At 41.4% G+C, this 17,617-nt stretch overlaps 1 protein-coding gene across 3 annotated transcripts in view; it reads left to right on the top strand.

Moving 5' to 3' along the window:
* The window catches only part of ELOVL6 (ELOVL fatty acid elongase 6), a 133,970-nt gene that overhangs the window by 88,558 nt on the left and 27,795 nt on the right, over window positions 1-17,617 (top strand). For 2 of the 3 annotated variants that reach the window (XM_029076478.1, XM_029076479.1), the window contains one exon: window positions 5,317-5,448. The exons of the other annotated variant lie outside the window; for it this stretch is intronic. In XM_029076478.1, the coding sequence (XP_028932311.1) occupies window positions 5,317-5,448 (132 nt within the window). The remainder of the gene's footprint in view (window positions 1-5,316; window positions 5,449-17,617) is intronic. 3 annotated transcript variants of the gene reach the window in all.

Here is a 17,617-nt window from a genome sequence, read left to right on the forward strand (position 1 = left end):
TACTTTCCCAAGTTGTTCTGCACACATTAAGTGCTCAATAAATACGATCGAATGAATAAATGAATGATTGAAGGTTGGGAGAATGATCTTCTGTCAAATATGAAAAGAGAGGGAGTTCCAGGCAAGAGGCAGGTTGTGGGCAAGGGGTCAGTGGTGAGATGAACAAGGTCGAGGTACTGTGAGTAGGTTGGCATTAGAGGAGTGACGAGAACATGCTGTGTTGTAGAAAGAAATCAGGAAGGCAAGATAGGAAGGGGCAAAAGTGATTGAGTGTTTTAAAGACAGTAGGAAGATACTATTCACCATCTACTGATAGAAGGTTCCCACTTTTTCTATCTGCGTAATTCTTCAGTTACTTCCAGAGAATATCTTTCCTGCCCAGATCTGGGAAAGATTCCCAAAATGTGAAACTATGCTCTTAAAGATATCAATTTATCAATCAATGGTATTTATTGAGCGCTATCTGCAGAACACTGTACTAAGCACTTAGATTTGCCCGTGCCTGAATAATGAAGTCTTTTTTTTATGGTATTTGTTAAGTGGTTACTGTTTGTCAAACACTCTTCTAACCACTGGGGTTGGTTAAAGTTAATTAGGTTAGTTCATAATCCCTGTCCCACAGGGGACTCACAGTCTAAACAGGAATAATCAAAACATGCATATACAGAGAAGAACCACAGACTTGATGTTTTAGCTATTAGTATATGGTAGAATTTCTTCGATATTTTGTTTGCAGTTATTACTTAAGAATGAATTACTGTTAAAATACGCAAGCTTACATACAAAGACGTTGCCAGAGTGTGATTTACGTGTGAATAAACAACCCTAGAATACTGCTCAATACTAATAAACCTTAATTGGGTAAATTCATCGAACAACAACTGGGCAGATTCCCAAAGTGCTTTATTTGAACGTGAATAAGGACTGTAAAACAAAGCCCAGGCAAATGAAAAGAATCTGGTTATGGGATTCCAATTTAATCAGCATTTATCCCAAGAAACGATATTAAGAGTGATTTTTTTTTTTAGTTATTCTGTTTCCCTTTGAATGCTAATTTAAAGATCACAGATTATCTTGGAAGGAAAAATGAGGGTAAAAAAACATCCTTTGCCAATCTTGCTACCTCTGAAATAGGTCAGAACCAAAGTAGGGATGTTTTCAAGCCAGTGGCCTTAGTGAAGTGTTTACACTCCTGAAAAATAAGGAGTTGGGGAATGATGACTTTGACTTTTGTCTTTTGACTTGACTTTTGGAGGTTTTTTTTAAGTCAAACTATCTGTTTTTTTGTCTCCATGGGACAACCTAAATTTGGAATGGGTTAGGTTATTCAGGGGAGATTATTTTTTGTGGTATCTTACTATCGTACTTAAATCATTTTGCTCCTATATTCTAACCTGGCCTGCCTCTGAAGTATGGGGAAGAATTAGCCTAAAGGAACCATCGTAATGTTTACTAATGCGGAATAATAATAATTGCGGTGCATGTTAATTGCTTACTATGTGACAGGCACTGTTTTAAGCTCTGGGGGTGGATACAAGCAAATCGGGTTGGATGCAGTCCCTGACCCATGTCGGGGCTCACAGTCTCAAACCCCATTTTACAGATGAGGTAACTGAGGCACAGAGAACCGAAGCCACTTGCCCAAGGTCACACAGCAGCCAAGTGGCAGAGCCGGGATGAGAACCCATGACCTTCTGACTTCCAGACCCGTGCTCTATCCAGTATGCCATGCTGCTTCTCCGTCTTGTCAGCTTCACAGCTACTACTTTCTCATATACACTGTCACTCCACGAAGGGAAAGGAAAATTGGACTTATGAGTTGTCAATCAATCATATTGGGAGAGTACATTATAACAGAGTTGGTAGACACGGTCCCTGCCCACAACAAACTTACAGTCTAGTTGTCTTCATGATTTGAGTGCTCTAAAAAAGGACCCCTATATTTTATAAATGTGCAAAATTCAAAGAAAATATTGCTACCTGGTTATTGAAGAGTACAGCAATAATGCATCAAACATAGACCACGTGCTTGTCGTTGAAGTAATATTCCCTTCGATTTATCCATGGAGAAGTTTTGGAAAACCTCAGCAAGAATTTGCATTGCAACCTCAATAAGCTAGCTCCTATAGCTGTAACTTTTGTATTAAGGTACTGAGCAAGTAGGTCGATTGTTGTATCACAGTATTTAAATGAGAGTTTTGTATACATTAGTACTATGCAGCCAAGTACTATGTGAGTCATCAATACATGCAGCAATTAGGACACAAAATAGTAAGCATTTTGCAAATGTTACTTATGCTATCCATCTAACATTTCTCATGCAAAATAATACCATGTAGTGTAACTTACTTTTCCAGTCTTGAATGTTGATTTAGAAGATGGTATCATGCTCATTTCAAAAGAGGCATCTTTTTTTTAGTGAAGAATGGCAAAAACTTTATGATTTAGGAATCCTATGTAATCTCTTTGGTTGAATCTCTTATGCACTGAAGTTTGGCTTCATCTGTCTTTTATCTTGAACTGACTTTCTTTCAAGTTTTCACCAGTAAAGGCTATGAATGCTCACATTCTCTCAAACTCACTTTTGATTTCTTCAGCCACCAGTGAGCTGTCCTAAAAGTTTGCATTCCATTATCCCATTTTCAGTCCCTTTTCCAGCAAAACATCTGCTACCAAAGCCTCTAACCAAATATTGATTTCATCTGAATAGGACTTTTGTTCTGGATTTTATGGTAAAGTTCTGGGGGTAGAATCAGTGGCCTGAAAGATGCTGGAAAATTTTGAGGCAATCAAGTGAGTGATCAGATTGCAACAAGGGAAGCCAAGCCTTATAAACTGAAGAGGCACATACCAAAAACACAATATGGCTAAGAACAGTAGATATTAAAAAAAACTCCTCTCTCGTGAGATGGGGCAGAGGGGAAGTAAAGTGATGAAGAGAAGTTATTCCTGGAGGGAAATAATAATGGTATTTGTGAAACACTGTTCTAAGCACTGGCGTAAATGCAACCTGATCAAGTTGGACAATCCCTGTCCCACATGGGCCTCACATTCTCAACCCCCATTTTACAAATGAGGTAACTGAGGCACAGAGAAGTAAGATTGCCCATGGTCTCACAGCAGACAAGTGATGGAGATGGGATTAGAACCCATGACCTTCTGACTCCCAGGCCTTTGCTCTATCCATTACACCATGCTGCTCCTCAACCTACTGGGGGAGACAGACTCTAACAATAATTAAAGGTAGGAGCAAGCAATATTCATTCGTTTAGTCATTTTTATTGAGTGCTTATTGTGTGCACAGCACTGTACTAAGCGCTTGGGAGAGCACAATAAATAATCATAATGTTGGTGTTTAAGCACTTATTATGTGCAGAGCACTGTTCTAAGCACTGGGGTAGACACAGGGGAATCAGGTTGTCCCACGTGGGGCTCACAGTCTTAATCCCCATTTTACAGATGAGGTAACTGAGGCGCAGAGAAGTGAAGTGACTTGCCCACAGTCACACAGTTGACAAGTGGCAGAGCCGGGATTCGAACCCATGGCCTCTGACTCCAAAGCCCGGGCTCTTGCCACTGAGCCACGCTGCAGACATTGAATTATTCCCTGCCTTCAGTGAGGTGATTTAAAGATATATATAAATATATACATCTGTGCTGTGGTGGGGAGAGGGTAGAGTGAGTATCTAAATCCTTAGAAGTACATGGGTGATGCAGTGGAGGAGGAAATAGGATGGGGAAATGAGGGATTAAGATGATCGAGGAGATGAGGATTGGTAATAATAGTATATAGTAAGCAACTACTGTGTGTAAAGTACTGGACTGTGTGTTGGGAAAGAAGCAAATGGATGAGATATAAACAAGTTTCCTGGCCCCCAGGAGATACACAATCTGAGGGTGGGAGTGAGGGAAAAGAGGTAGGCGACAGGCACACAAAGTAAAAGGAAACAAGAAGCAGTGTGTGCTGGAGAATTCAGGATAGGCCTGGGAGTCAGAATCCTGGCTCTGCCATTTGCCTGCTGTGTGTCCTTGGGCAAGTCACATAACTTCTTTGTGCCTCAGTTACCTCATCTGTAAAATAGGAATTAAGGCTGTGAGCCCCACATGGGACATGGACTTTGTCCAACCTGATTAGCTTGTATCTACCCCAGAGTGCCTGGGGTACAGTGCCTGGCACAGAGTAAATGCTTAACAAATACCATAAAAAGTATTAAAAAAGAGAAGGATGGTGATAAATACAACAGAAGCAGCAGAATTTCAGGGTTTTAACAGTTCAGACCAACCGTCACAGAAGACCGCTGGCCTTCTCAGTATGCTAGGAATTGATACAACCTCACACAATCATAGTTTGAGTTCTTCTCAGTCTAGAGCAGAGGCTAATGGGAATCAGCATTCAGCACCAGAAAGAAAAACGCTGTTAATAGATCAGGTCACTGCCTTCAAGGTGTAAGCCACCATTATGTCTAATTTCTGTGATGAACTAAAAATTCACTCACTTGAGAAGGGAATTTGATTTCTCATTCACCAAAGCATCCTAGTATTTTGATCCCTTTTAACCTCAGTTGTGGAATTTTAAAAATAAATCAAAAACTGCACATTCAGAGGACTTGGAAATCTAGAACTCTGGAAGAAAGCAGAACCATCCACAAGAAGTTTAGCCGAATAGGTAATCTGTCTTTAGCGGAGACTCTCGGTTTTATGAAGTATACTGATGATGGGCCCGATAAACCCTCCACCACCACTTTCCTAAGGAAAAACATGTTCACAAATGGAAAAAGTCAATAGAAATAAGGCAAGGACTTTTCCTGCCTCGAACAGTTCTGCATGCCTGGCTTTTCAGAATATGAGAATCAGCGTGTCCTAGCGGAAAGAGCACAGGCCGGGGAGTCAGAGGACAAGGGTTCTAATTCTGACTCTGCCCATTGCTTGCCAAATGATCTTGGCAAGGCACTTAATGTCTCTGTGCCTCCGTTTTCCCAACTGTAAAGTGGCGATTATATACTTATTCTCCCTCCAATTTAGACTGTGTGTCCCATATGATACAGGGACTGTGTCTGATCTGATTAACTTGTATCTATCCCACTGCTTAGAACAATGCCTGATGTAGTAGGCACTTAACAAATATAATGATAATAATAATATTAATAATTACCACCCATGCTGCTATTTGGAGAGTTCAGTTAAGTGGCATCCAAATAAAATTTGTTTCATTTAAAGCAAGGAAAATAGCCTGGACACTGGTCACTACATGGAAAAAAGATTGCTGCAAGGTCAATGATGACTTCATGACAATTGTTTTCTCTCTGTTTTCAATAGGAAAAAATCATTCCTGTTCTCAGCTCTGTATGCTGCCTTCATATTTGGTGGTCGGTACCTAATGAACAAACGGGCAAAGTTTGAACTGAGGAAACCACTAGTTCTCTGGTCACTGAGCCTTGCAGCTTTCAGGTAGGCTTTAACTCCAAAACCAAAATCATCGTTTCTGTTCGATTATTCACAGACTCAGCAAGAACATCAGAATTTCCACTGAAAGGTGGCTTTGTAAACGTTTTCATTTTAGGGGGCAACACACGATTTTGTTATAAGCATTCAGCACCCTAAGAGGTTGGAAATTAAGAGTTGAATGAGAGGCAAAGCTAGGTCGTTTTTTGGGGGTTTTTTTTTAAAGTGTAGAGCAGATTCAAAGTCTTGTCTCCATATCAGAGCTTGTTCCTGGGTCTCTGATTCCACCCAGATATGAGTCATTACAACTAGAGAATATTTTTGCAGCTGGCATTAACTTCAAGGGCTCTGTCCTGAATTAAAATCTCCACAGGCCGTATTCCAAATGAACCAGGGCTAGGAACCATATATACATTTGAAGAAATAAATTGATATTCCAGACCCTTTTCCCAACACTTCCTTAAAGGTTAAGACTACGGTCATTCTAAGAATTGCTATTAAAGCTACTGTCAAAGAAACTTTGCGAATCGGTTCTTTAACCTATTTCAACTGGTATCCTAATTTTGCTTTCGTGGTAGAAATTGAGGGTGTCATTCAGAAAAGTTGTAAATAATCTAAAAATACCGATATTTGGATAAAGTCATAAATATTCATTTAGTCTGGGTTAGCTATTGACTACTGTGACAGGAAATACTGATTTTAGTAGAAAAAACTGACTTGTTTCCACCTTGGAATTGTGGGCTTATATGTATTTACTTCCACCACTGAGAACAGTTTTGCAGAAATAATTTCCATAAAGGAAACCTTTTAGCTTTTGTTATTACCCTACTTAGATTGTGAACCCCACGTGGGACAAGGACTGCGTCCGACCTGATTAACTTGTATCTACCCTATCACAAAGCAACAGCATTTGACACAGAGTGAGTGCTTAATAAATACCGTGATTATTAATATAATTATGGTGAGACTAGAACAAGTCAAAACCTACTTAGAAGTAGCCTTCTTTTCCTTTCAGAAAGTCAGTAAAGATGTTGTTTTTCACATTTTTACCATCAATCTCTCCCTAGCCATTACCTACTATCTTGTTGCCACATGTTAGTGTGGTAGTGTGATAATGGACCCTTAAGGAAGTAATTCCTCAGTTTTCTCCTAAAATTATAGCAGTCCTTATGCAAGCCAGATGATTATGAATGAGAGTTAGGATAGAATTCCTTCACTCAGACTTGATTCTGTGCTCTGCTGGGTCAATATGATCCTCATTCAGGCACATATCTTGTGGCTTCTATTAGTCATTATGATCCTGATTGTGATGATGACATGTTTGCTGAAGGAGAGCAATTTCGGATTTTATTCCCTAGATATTCAAGGCATTTGGGGCCGGGTGTTCGAACATCTTCCTGGGGCAAATCCTGAGAAAAAGCAACCAGTTTTATTTTTAAATGAGAGTTTTCCACAGCTCCTAGGAAGGTAAAGTTGGGACCAGCTTTGATTTTGAGCTGTCTTTATTAATATAACAGCAAAAGGTCATGCTGTTATCTCCAGAACATCACAAAGCCAAGACCACTTCTCTCTCAGAGGACACTGAGTCATTAATTCATCTAAAGTGTCACATCTCAGCTGAACATCTGCAGTTCATTTTTAAAAGTCCTTCCCAAAATGAAAACTCTGGTTTATCCTCATTTCTTCCTATAGAGTGAAAACATGCATTCTTATGATCTGAAGTGGCCTTCAGCAGCCTAGGCGGGTGTTTGATTGAGTTCCTGGCCTAAATCCTAGGCAACAGAGCACTACTAACTCATCTGATGGTATCTCCAGAACTGGTGCCACAGAGTTATAATTCCAAGGAAGTACGCAGTTCTTTGGTTCCAAGGCAATGCTGTGGTGAATGACATTGAGCCTTTAAGTATATTTATCATTGAGAACTTCTTCTGCACTGAAAATATAGTAGGGTGTTTTTTCTGGCACCTTGTCATTCACATTGCTCAGAACCTGAAGCAGCATGGCCTAATAGAGCATGGGGCCTAGAAATCAGAAGGACTTGGGTTCTTCACACAACTTGAGTTGTGTGAAGTTCTTCATCTTTCACTTTCAGTGCATGCAAATTCCACATATCTTAAGTACATTTTTTGCTTTCCCAATTTCACAGTCTGTAACCAGCATCTCCATGATCAAACCCCTTTCAGTGACCATTATTTTGTACTTTGGGTGTGAGAGTCTCACTCTCATCCTAAGGGTACAAACCCGACCCAAGGAACAGGAAGGCAGTAAAGCAGGATAAACCATTTGATTTATGTATTCTCCCACTGGCCTGCCCTAAGAAAAAGAAATTTCTGGGGAATCATGATTTCCCCTACTCTTGGCTTCCCGGCTGGAAGCAAAGTTATGCAGAGGGTGGGTTTTTAACTATTTCCCCTCTCCTCCATCACTTCAAGTGTCACTTCCAAATTGTGTCCCCTCTGATGGAGGCAATATAAAACAATAATAATTCATTGCCCAGAAAGTCTGGCATCTATGATGTTTATTGAGTATTTACTGTGTGCAGAGCACTGTACTAAATATTTGCAAAAGTACAATACAACAGAGTTGGTAGACATGATCCCTTCCACCAAGGAGCTTCAGTCAATCATATTCACGGAGCGCTTACTGTGTGCAGGACACTGTACTGAGTGCTTGGAAGAGTACAACACAACACCAAAACAGGCATATTCCCTGCCTACAATGAGCTCACAGTCTAGAGCTCATAGTCTTCAGGGAGAGACAGACATTAAAATAAATTACAGATGGGAAAAATGGCAGAGTGTAAGGATATAAGTGCTGTGAGGCTGGAGTATCAAAGTACTCCAGGGATATAAAATCAAGTGCATAGGCTGTAAGTATAGGCTTAATCAGGGAAGGCCTGTTGGAGACAATGTGATTTTAACACTTCTAGCTCGTGGATTGTCTGGGAGTGAATTAGGTAGCACAGCCTGAAGAAGGGTGGCTCATAAGCCCAGTGTAGGACAGAGACTATGTCCAACCTGATTAGCGTGTATCAACCCCAGTGCTTAGTATAGTGTCTGGCACATAGTAATGCTTAAGGAATACTCAAAAAAAAAAATAGGTCTTTTCTCATTACAGCAGTAGGGGATGGGGGATGGGTGGGTGGGAGGAAGGTAATTCTGCAGCCAGACAGTTGTTGGAATCAGACCTTCCAAATCTTACCCTGAAGAAGTCTGGTGATGCTTCCCCACTCCCTGAAACAATCACCCTTGTGTGCATATCAATCAGTAAATCAATTGAGCTCTTACTGTGTGCAGAGCACTGCACTAAATGTTTGGCATACGCTCTGCTTTTAATCTTCTATCTAGTTGTGGGAGGACAACTGTGTATTTTTTGTAACTGTTGTTCTTTAGTCTGATTTTCCTGTTTTGGCTTTTTGTCTGATTTTCTCTAGAAGCCCGGTAGAAAGAGTATGGGTGTGGGAATCGGGGGACCTGGGTTCTAATCCCCACTCCTCCATTTGCCTTTTGTGTGACCTTGGGCAAGTCAATAACTTGTCTGTGCCTCTGTTTTATCATCTGTAAAATGAGGATTCGTTACTCATTCTCCTGCCTATGTAAGCTGTGAATACCATATGGGGCGAGACTGTGTCCAACCTGATTAGCCTTTATTTACATCGGCGTTTAATGCGATGTTTGCTAAGAATCTCAAGTAATGTCATTTATTATTATTAATAAGAAAGTGAAAAAGAGCCTCCCACCCTTCTTAAACCACTCTGATAAATGAACTTAAGGATGAATTACACAATGGCTAAGATTGTACTTTCCAAGTGCTTAGTACAGTGCTCTGCACACAGTAAGCGCTCAACAAATGCGATTGAATGAATCAATCTTAGGGGGTCCTGAGAAGCAGCATAGCCTACTGGAAAGAGCATGGGACTGGAAGTCAGAAGACCTGGGTTCTAATCCTGGCTCTGCCACTTGTCTGTTGCGTAGCCTTGGGCAAATCACTTAATTTCTCTGTACCTCTGTTTCCTTATCTGTAAAATGGGGATAAAAACTGTGAGTTTTGTTTGGAACAGGGACTGTCCAAACTGATTATCTTGTATCAATCCCAGTGTTTAGTAAAATGCTTAGCACTTGGGAAGTCTTAACAGATAGCATTAAAAAATTGCTGAGGTCACAGAGGTTTGAGAAGAACCACGGAGAAGCAGCGTGGCTCAGTGGAAAGAGCACGGGCTTTGGAGTCAGGGCTCATGAGTTCGAATCCCAGCTCTGCCACTTGTTGGCTGTGTGACTGTGGGCAAGTCACTTAACTTCTCTGTGCCTCAGTTCCCTCATCTGTAAAATGGGGATTAAGACTGTGAGCCCCACGTGGGACAACCTGATTCCCCTATGTCTACCCCAGCGCTTAGAACAGTGCTCGGCACATAGTAAGCGCTTAACAAATACCAACATTATTATTATTATTATTAGAGGTTTTCTACATGGGTTCTTCCTTATCAGCCTTCTCACAACATGTGTCACTGAGCATGAAAGAATCAGGCTAGAGAGTGTGGATGGCTCAGCATAGTCACCGCTGGTCCAAAAACCACTCTCACACATGTCCTGCTAATGGTTGGATATTTCTTTCTCTTCTTGACCTGAGCAGTGCCCCTGAATGGCAAGGAATCAGAAAAAGTAGGTGACTATCGTATCCAGGAAGAGTGTTCAAATTACAAGTGACTTTCTCAATAACACTTACTTCTGAGTGGAAGCTGTGTGGCCTAATGGATAGAGCATAGGTCTGGGAGTCAGAAGAACTTGGGTTCTAATTCTGGCTTGCCACTTGGCTGCTTTGTGACCATGGGCAAATCACTTCACTTCTCTGTCCCTCGGTTAGCTCATCTGTAGAATGGGGATTAAGACTGTGAGCTCTATTTGGGACAGATTTGTTTGTATCCCCCCAAAGTTTAGGAGAGTGCCTGGCACATATTGCTGGAATATTATTATGATTATCATTAATATAATAATAAGTTAGTGTCATCAGTGGCAGAGTCATCTTGGAACCGTTTGAATAAACCATTCAAATGTGGTTTATATTTCAATGAGTCTTATAAGTGAAACAAACACAATTACCTTTTATTTGCTGTCACTTCCTTCTCTGGATTGGGTCTTGTGCCATTTGGTTTCAAACCCCCGGGGGGGCCTCTTGTTATTTTGGTAACTGGGTGATTAAGATTCTGATGTTCTGTCTTCGACTGGAAAGTCGATTCTTCAGATGTCTCTTTCACCTATTGTTTTGAAATGGTTGGTTAGTTTTATTTTTCAGAGAAATTTGAAATCTCTTCCTGGTGAGCCGCAAAGACCTCTGCCACCATCAAAGGGTCCACTGAAGTGCGATGAGCAGAGCTTAACTGTGGTTGACAGATGGCACAGGTCCTCGGGCTAGCTGGAACTGTCCGGCCTCGCCTACTTTTTACAGAACAGCCCGAATAGGTGATCCTTGAAACCCTTACGGTTTAGAAACCTGCCTGCATTTTCCGCCAGTGAGATTATCCTAACCTAGTCTAATTAGAATGGATTGCTTACAGTTCCAAATGGGTTTTTCACCTCCCCAAATTTACCAGTTTTTTGAAGAACTAACAACAGGTCAGTTAGATGAACGGAGCCAAATCCAAGTGTAGGCAGGGGATGTATCCACCAACTCTGTTATATTGTACTTTCCCAAGCTCTTAGTACTCTGCCCACAGTAAACGCTCAATAAGTACCATCGATTGATTGACAGGTGCTTATGAGCCTAAGTGTCTCTAAAGGATGAGGAATGCAGAGGCGACAATGGCAGATGCTTTCTCTCTGAGCCAAAGGGATGCCCTGAACAGCTTTCTTCATTCTCTTTGTTGACTGACAATTAGAACCTCTGACTGGTTGATATGTGCCATTTCGGCTCTGCCGGTGACAGTTTAGTTAAATCTTAGTTTGGAGAGAATAAATCTTTTATTCTTCTGAAGACCTTATTTGTACCAACTTGGCTTTGACATTTTACTAACTGTTTCAATTTGAGATTTTTCTAACTTTCTTCCTGTTTCAGTTTCCATGATCAGTGGTCCAGAGACGCACGCTTCAGTCTGCAATATGTCTTTCATTTATATTTTAATATGTTGCATTCAGGAAGAAAATAGTGTATTTACCTCACATATTTCCTCCCTGATTTTTGAGGTGGCAATAATTTTTTATGATTATTTGATTATTTTGATTATCACAGAATTGTAGAAATCAATTTGTTGAGTGCTTACTGTTGAGTGCTACCCCAGCACTCAGGAGAATGATAATTGTGATATTTGTTAAGCGCTGGGGTAGCTACACCCTAATCAGGTTGGACACAATCCCTGTCCACATAGGGCTCACAGTGTTAAAATTCCCATTTTACAGATGAGGGAACTGAAGCACAGAAAAGTTAAATGACTTGCTTAAGACAAGTGAAGGAGCCAGGATTGGAACTCAGGTCCTTCAGATTCCTAGGCCTGTCCTCTAGGCCATGCTGTTTCTCCTTAATAATCAACTAGCCATAAGGCAAATTCAAACCTGACGCTTTGTGCCCTTCTTTCATAGATTATCCTGGAATCCCGAAAGAAGCAACAGTTTAGTTTTTTTCAAATTTGCCAGGGTTCTTTCATAAATTTTGATGCCCAAGGGATTTTGAATGTTTAGAAGGTTGCACTTGCTTTGTTTCATGGGGCTTTCTGATGATAGGAATGGAGTAGCTAGTGGGCCATTCTCTAGAGAGAAGTAGGCGGCTATAAGGTAGTTGTAACGGATTGTCACTTTTTTCTCCCTCAGTAGAACTGGGTTTTGCATTTGAGTACCGAGACAGGAGTTGGGTTGCATCGCAGGCAATATCAAGGAGATAAAAGTAACCAGGATAGAGTATTCATTGATTTGTAACATTCTAAGACTGCTGTGAGCATGTGTGTGAGGGTGTTTTCCCTATAGCTTTAAGGGACCTTCTATATGACAAGAGTCATCCATTTAGGCTATCCTAACTTAACGAGTAGAGGGTAGCGGTGACAGGGAAAGATGTAACTTGAAGGAGGATGTTAAGGATTAGTACACCATCAAGATCTCTGACAGACTGAGATAAAGGAAGAAAGTGCCCAGTCTCAAATCCAATAGACAATTACTCTCTCCCTCCCTTCAAAGCCTTATTGAAGGCACATCTCCTCCAAGAGCCCTTCCCTAAGCCCCCCTTTCCGCTTCTTCAACTCCCTTCTGCATCACCCTGACTTGCTCCCTTTATTCATTTTCCCTTCTAGCCCCACAGCACTTATGTACATATCTGTAACATTTATATTATTGCCTGCCTCCCCATCTAGACTGTGAGGTCGTAGTGGGCAGGGAATGTGTCTGTTTATTGTCACTGTACTCTCCCAAAGGCTTAATACAGTGCTTCGCAAAGAGTAAGCACTCAGTAAATACGATTGAATCAATGAAAGAAATTGCTCATCCAATGCCATCAGCAAGTCAGTCATATTTATTGAGACCCTGTCCCACATGGGGCTCACAGTTGATGGAACGCATTTTGCAGATGAGGTAACTGAGAACAGAAAAGTGAAGAGACTTGCCTGATGTCACCCAGCAGACGTGGCAGAGCCGGGATTAGAACCCATGACCTTCTCACTCCCAGGCCCATGTTTTATCCACTACAGCTTGCCGAGGATGTTTGTTATGCACTCTGCTTATGAACTTTTTTTGTCTTATCTGATAAGGGTGCTTCCGAGAGCATAAAGCTTATGAGATCCGTGAGGTGGAACGCTTCAGCTTAAGTTGATTTTAAGGATTTCATATTTTAGGGGTAGGCGGGCACGTTTACTGCATTAGTTTCCTCATCTAGTTTGACCTTGGGTGCACCTCATCATCCTGCTCTTTTTCCCCTTCCATGAAGCAGCAGCACAGCTTAATGAATAGAGCACAGGCCCGGTAGTCAGAAGAACCTGGGTTCTAATTCTGTCTCCGCTGCTTGTTTGCTCTGTGACCTTGGGCAAATCACTTAGGCAAATCACTTTATTCCTCTGTGCCTTTAGTTATCTCATCTGCAAAATGGGAATTAATACTGTAGTCCCCATGTGGGACACAGACTGTGTCCAACCTGATTAGCGTGTATCTTCCAGTGCTTAGTACAGTCCCTGGCACATAGTGAGCACTTAACAGATAACATTTAAAAAAAGGAGCTTTTTAATCCTTGTCTACCTCCCATCATGTTTCCTTTTTCTTTCTAATAGTCTCTCTCAGCTTCTTTACTTTTACTTCTCATCTTCCGTCTTAAATTTTTTTCCCTACCCCTTCCCCAACATCGTCTCTCCTGGTTACCCTTGCTCCAATCTGTGTTTTTGTTTCCTCTACTGCTTTCTGCCATTTCATTTTTCCACTGGGTCTAAATTTGTCACATTTATTAGATGAAAAAAAAAGGTGAGAGTAAACCAAACAACATGTTTGTACAGATCATATTTTTAGGGCAAAGTGAGTCAATTCCAGAATTTCCACAACGTCTAGCATTCGTCACCCTCACTTTGGAATTATTAATACTTATCACCCACAGCATAAAGTGTTTTTTGAATATCTTTTTCTCTAATTAAACAGTAGTTACTATTTGTTGCAGTCTTCTTTAAGGTGAGGTGCTGTGTGGGGAAGCCACAGCAGCAAGAGGATAGGTAGCCTGGAGAGTTATATTAATGTCTCTCTCCCCCTTTACACTGTGAGCTCATTGAGGGCTGGGAACGTGTGTTTATTGTTATAGTATACTCTCCCAAGCGCTTAGTGCAGTGTTTTGCACACAGTAAGCGCTCAATGAATCCGATTGAATGAATGAATGAGTGAGAGATTTAAGGAGGAAAGGATAGGTCTGACCCTCCACTCTACGTCATATTATTCCTCTCCTCGTCCTCCGTGGACTAACTCCCTCCCTGACCTTTCGGTTCCTCCTGGTGCACATACGTGATTGAATCAATCATATTTATTGAGCACTTACTGTGTGCAGAGCAATGTACTAAGTGCTTGGGGGAGTAATAATAATGTTGGTATTTGTTAAGCGCTTACTATGTGCCGAGCACTGTTCTAAGCGCTGGGGTAGACATAGGGGAATCAGGTTGTCCCACGTGGGGCTCACAGTCTTAATCCACATTTTACAGATGAGGGAACTGAGGCACAGAGAAGTTAAGTGACTTGCCCACAGTCACACAGCCGACAAGTGGCAGAGTACAATATAACAAAATTGGTAGACGCATTCCCTGTCCACAATGACCTTATCGTTTAGAGGAGGCAGACATTAATTTTAACTATGGCTATGTACATAAATGCTGTGGGGCTGAGGGAGAGGTGATTAAATCAAGGCGATGCAGAAAGAGAGTGGGAGAAGAGGAAATGGTGTAGTCGGGGAAGGCCTCTTGGAGGTGATGTGCCTTCAAGAAGACTTTGAAGGTGGAGAGACTAATGTCGGATATGAAGAGGGAGGGCATTCCCAGCCAGAAGCAGAACATGGGTGAGAGGTCAGTGGCAAGATAGGCAATCTAGGAACCGTGAGTAGGATGGCATTAAAGGAGCAAAGTGATTTACACTACTAATAATTGTGATATTTAAGCGCTTACTATGTGCCAAGCACTGTTCTAAGTGCTGGGGTAGATACAAGATGATCAGGTCCCACATGAGGCTCACATTCTAAGTAGGAAAGACCACAGGTATTGAATCCCCATTTTGCTGATGAAGGAACTGAGGCACAGAGAAGTTAAGTGACTTGCCCTAGGTTACACAGCAAGCAATTGACAGACCTGCCATTAGAACATTGGAGAAGCAGCGTGGCTCAGTGGAAAGAACATGGGCTTTGGAGTCAGGGCTCATGAGTTCGAATCCCAGCTCTGCCACTTGTCGGCTGTGTGACTGTGGGCAAGTCACTTAACTTCTCTGTGCCTCAGTTCCCTCATCTGTAAAATGGGGATTAAGACTGTGAGCCCCACGTGGGACAACCTGATTCCCCTATGTCTACCCCAGCGCTTAGAACAGTGCTTGGCACATAGTAAGCGCTTAACAAATGCCAACATTATTAACTCAGATCCTCTGATTCCCAAGTCCGGGCCATTTCCATTAGGCTATGCTGCTTCCCCACTAACCAACCAATCCCCTCCTATTAATATAGCAGGTAAAATACCCAATGCTCTCCCCATTTTCGAAGCCCTGCTAAAAATCATACCTCTTCTAGGGAGCCTTCCCTGCCTGATCTCTCATCCCCCACCCTATTCTCCTGAGTCACATCTGAGCTAGAGTCCACATCCCAAAGCATTTAGGTACTCACCCAGCCCCCCACAGTCCTCACACTTATGTATATATCTGTAATTTATTTTAATGTCTGTCATACCCTCTAGACTATAAGCTCCTTAGGGGTAAGTAAAGTTACCAACTCTGTTAAATTGTACTCTCCCTAGCACTTACTACATTTCTGTGCACACAGTAACTGTTCAATAAATACCATTTGTTAGTCATTTTTACTCAGTTGCTTCCTCTACCGGTAATTTATTTTAGTTTCTATCTCCTGACTAGATTTTAAGCTCCTTGAGGGCAGAGATTGTGTTTTCTAATTCAGTATTACTTTCCTAAGGCTTAGTACAGTGCACTCTCCAAAGATCACATGCACAATTAATATTACTGGTAGAACAACACATATTGCATGCATTAAACTGTTGTGAAAACCAATCCTTAACTCTCACCTTTGATTAGAGAATCGCTTCAACAAATTTAGCACTGAACCAGTTTGTCTACTATGGCCTCAAGTTGGAAACCTTAAGTTTCTGTCTTTGCTTATTTATGTCATAAAGATAATAATGCTCTTTTATAAAGCACTGGAGGATTTTCCTTTAATTCTAGTTTACATTGGACTTTTCAATTAACAAAGTCACGTGTTTCAGCACAAACATAAAGAATTGTCTGCACTGTGAACTGAAGTGAAGACGTAAAAGGAAGCAGACAGAAGATGTTACAGCATTATCTGTGAACTTCTAGGTGACATCAGCAGTACGCCCGCCTAATGTGTAACAGTTCTACTGGGTTAACGTCTTTCAAGAAGATCAGGACCCCAAATAAGACACTGGTGATTGGGAATTCTGGTCCATTTCTTAATTGACTTCTAATGATCAGAGCTTTATCATGGCTAATGAGGGAATGTATGTTTATTGTTATATTGTACTCTCCCAAGCCCATAGTACCGTGCTTTGACACAGCAAGTGCTCAGTAAATACAACTGAATGATTAAGGTTTTTTGTTTCCCACTACAATATTTAGATTCTTAGGCTGAAAACTGAGGAAGCAATTTAAGATGCTCTGAATCAACACCATCAGTCATCATTCTTCAGCTCTGATAGTGGAAGTAGTGACCTTGAGAAGCAGCATGGCCTAGTGAAAAGGGCATGGGTTTGGAGTCAGAGGACCTGGGTTCTAGTCCCAGCTCTGCTACTTACCTGCAGATGACCTTGGGGCATCGCTTAACTTCTCTGTGCCTCAGTTACCTCATCTGCCAAATGGGGATTCAATTCTGTTCTTCCTCAGACTGTGAGCTCCATCTGGAACCTGATTATTTTGTATCTTCCCCAGAACTTAGTAGAGTGCTTGGCACTTAGTAAACACTTAGTGAATTCAACAATTATTATTATTATTATTAATACATGTTCACTCACCTTTTGCCCAACAATGAAAGAGAGGGACATGGAGGAGTTAGAACTTGGCGTCCTTCCGGAAGTATTTCACGGTTTCTGATCATTGCAAGATCCAAGATAAAAGCTTTCCTCTGTAAGGGTGCCGAGTCATCTAGGGTTGATCCAGCAACATTTAGCCTGATTTTTCAACAGAAATGAGGGTGAATCTGAAGTACAAACTAAGTGACTGCATTTTGTGGAAATTCCCAGGGGAAAGGAAGCTTCCCCAGCAGCTGGTGTGGCCAATAAAGATGTGAACAGAACACCACCTGTTTCAAGCCCTTGAGTGTAATAGAAAAAGAACAGGTCATGTTCCCTGGTCCCTACCTAAAAAAGCCACTAACTCACTTCCAAAAATATGGATACTTTGGCTCCGAGAAGAAGTAAAAACAAATTCCATCTCCTGATTTCCATATCTCAGGGCCTCATTCACACTCCACATCTTTGCAGAATACAAAGCATCTTCTAAGCACACTGTTTAAA

Source organism: Ornithorhynchus anatinus, chromosome 12 (genome assembly GCF_004115215.2).
Source record: "Ornithorhynchus anatinus isolate Pmale09 chromosome 12, mOrnAna1.pri.v4, whole genome shotgun sequence".
NCBI classification, from domain to species: Eukaryota; Metazoa; Chordata; class Mammalia; order Monotremata; family Ornithorhynchidae; genus Ornithorhynchus; species Ornithorhynchus anatinus.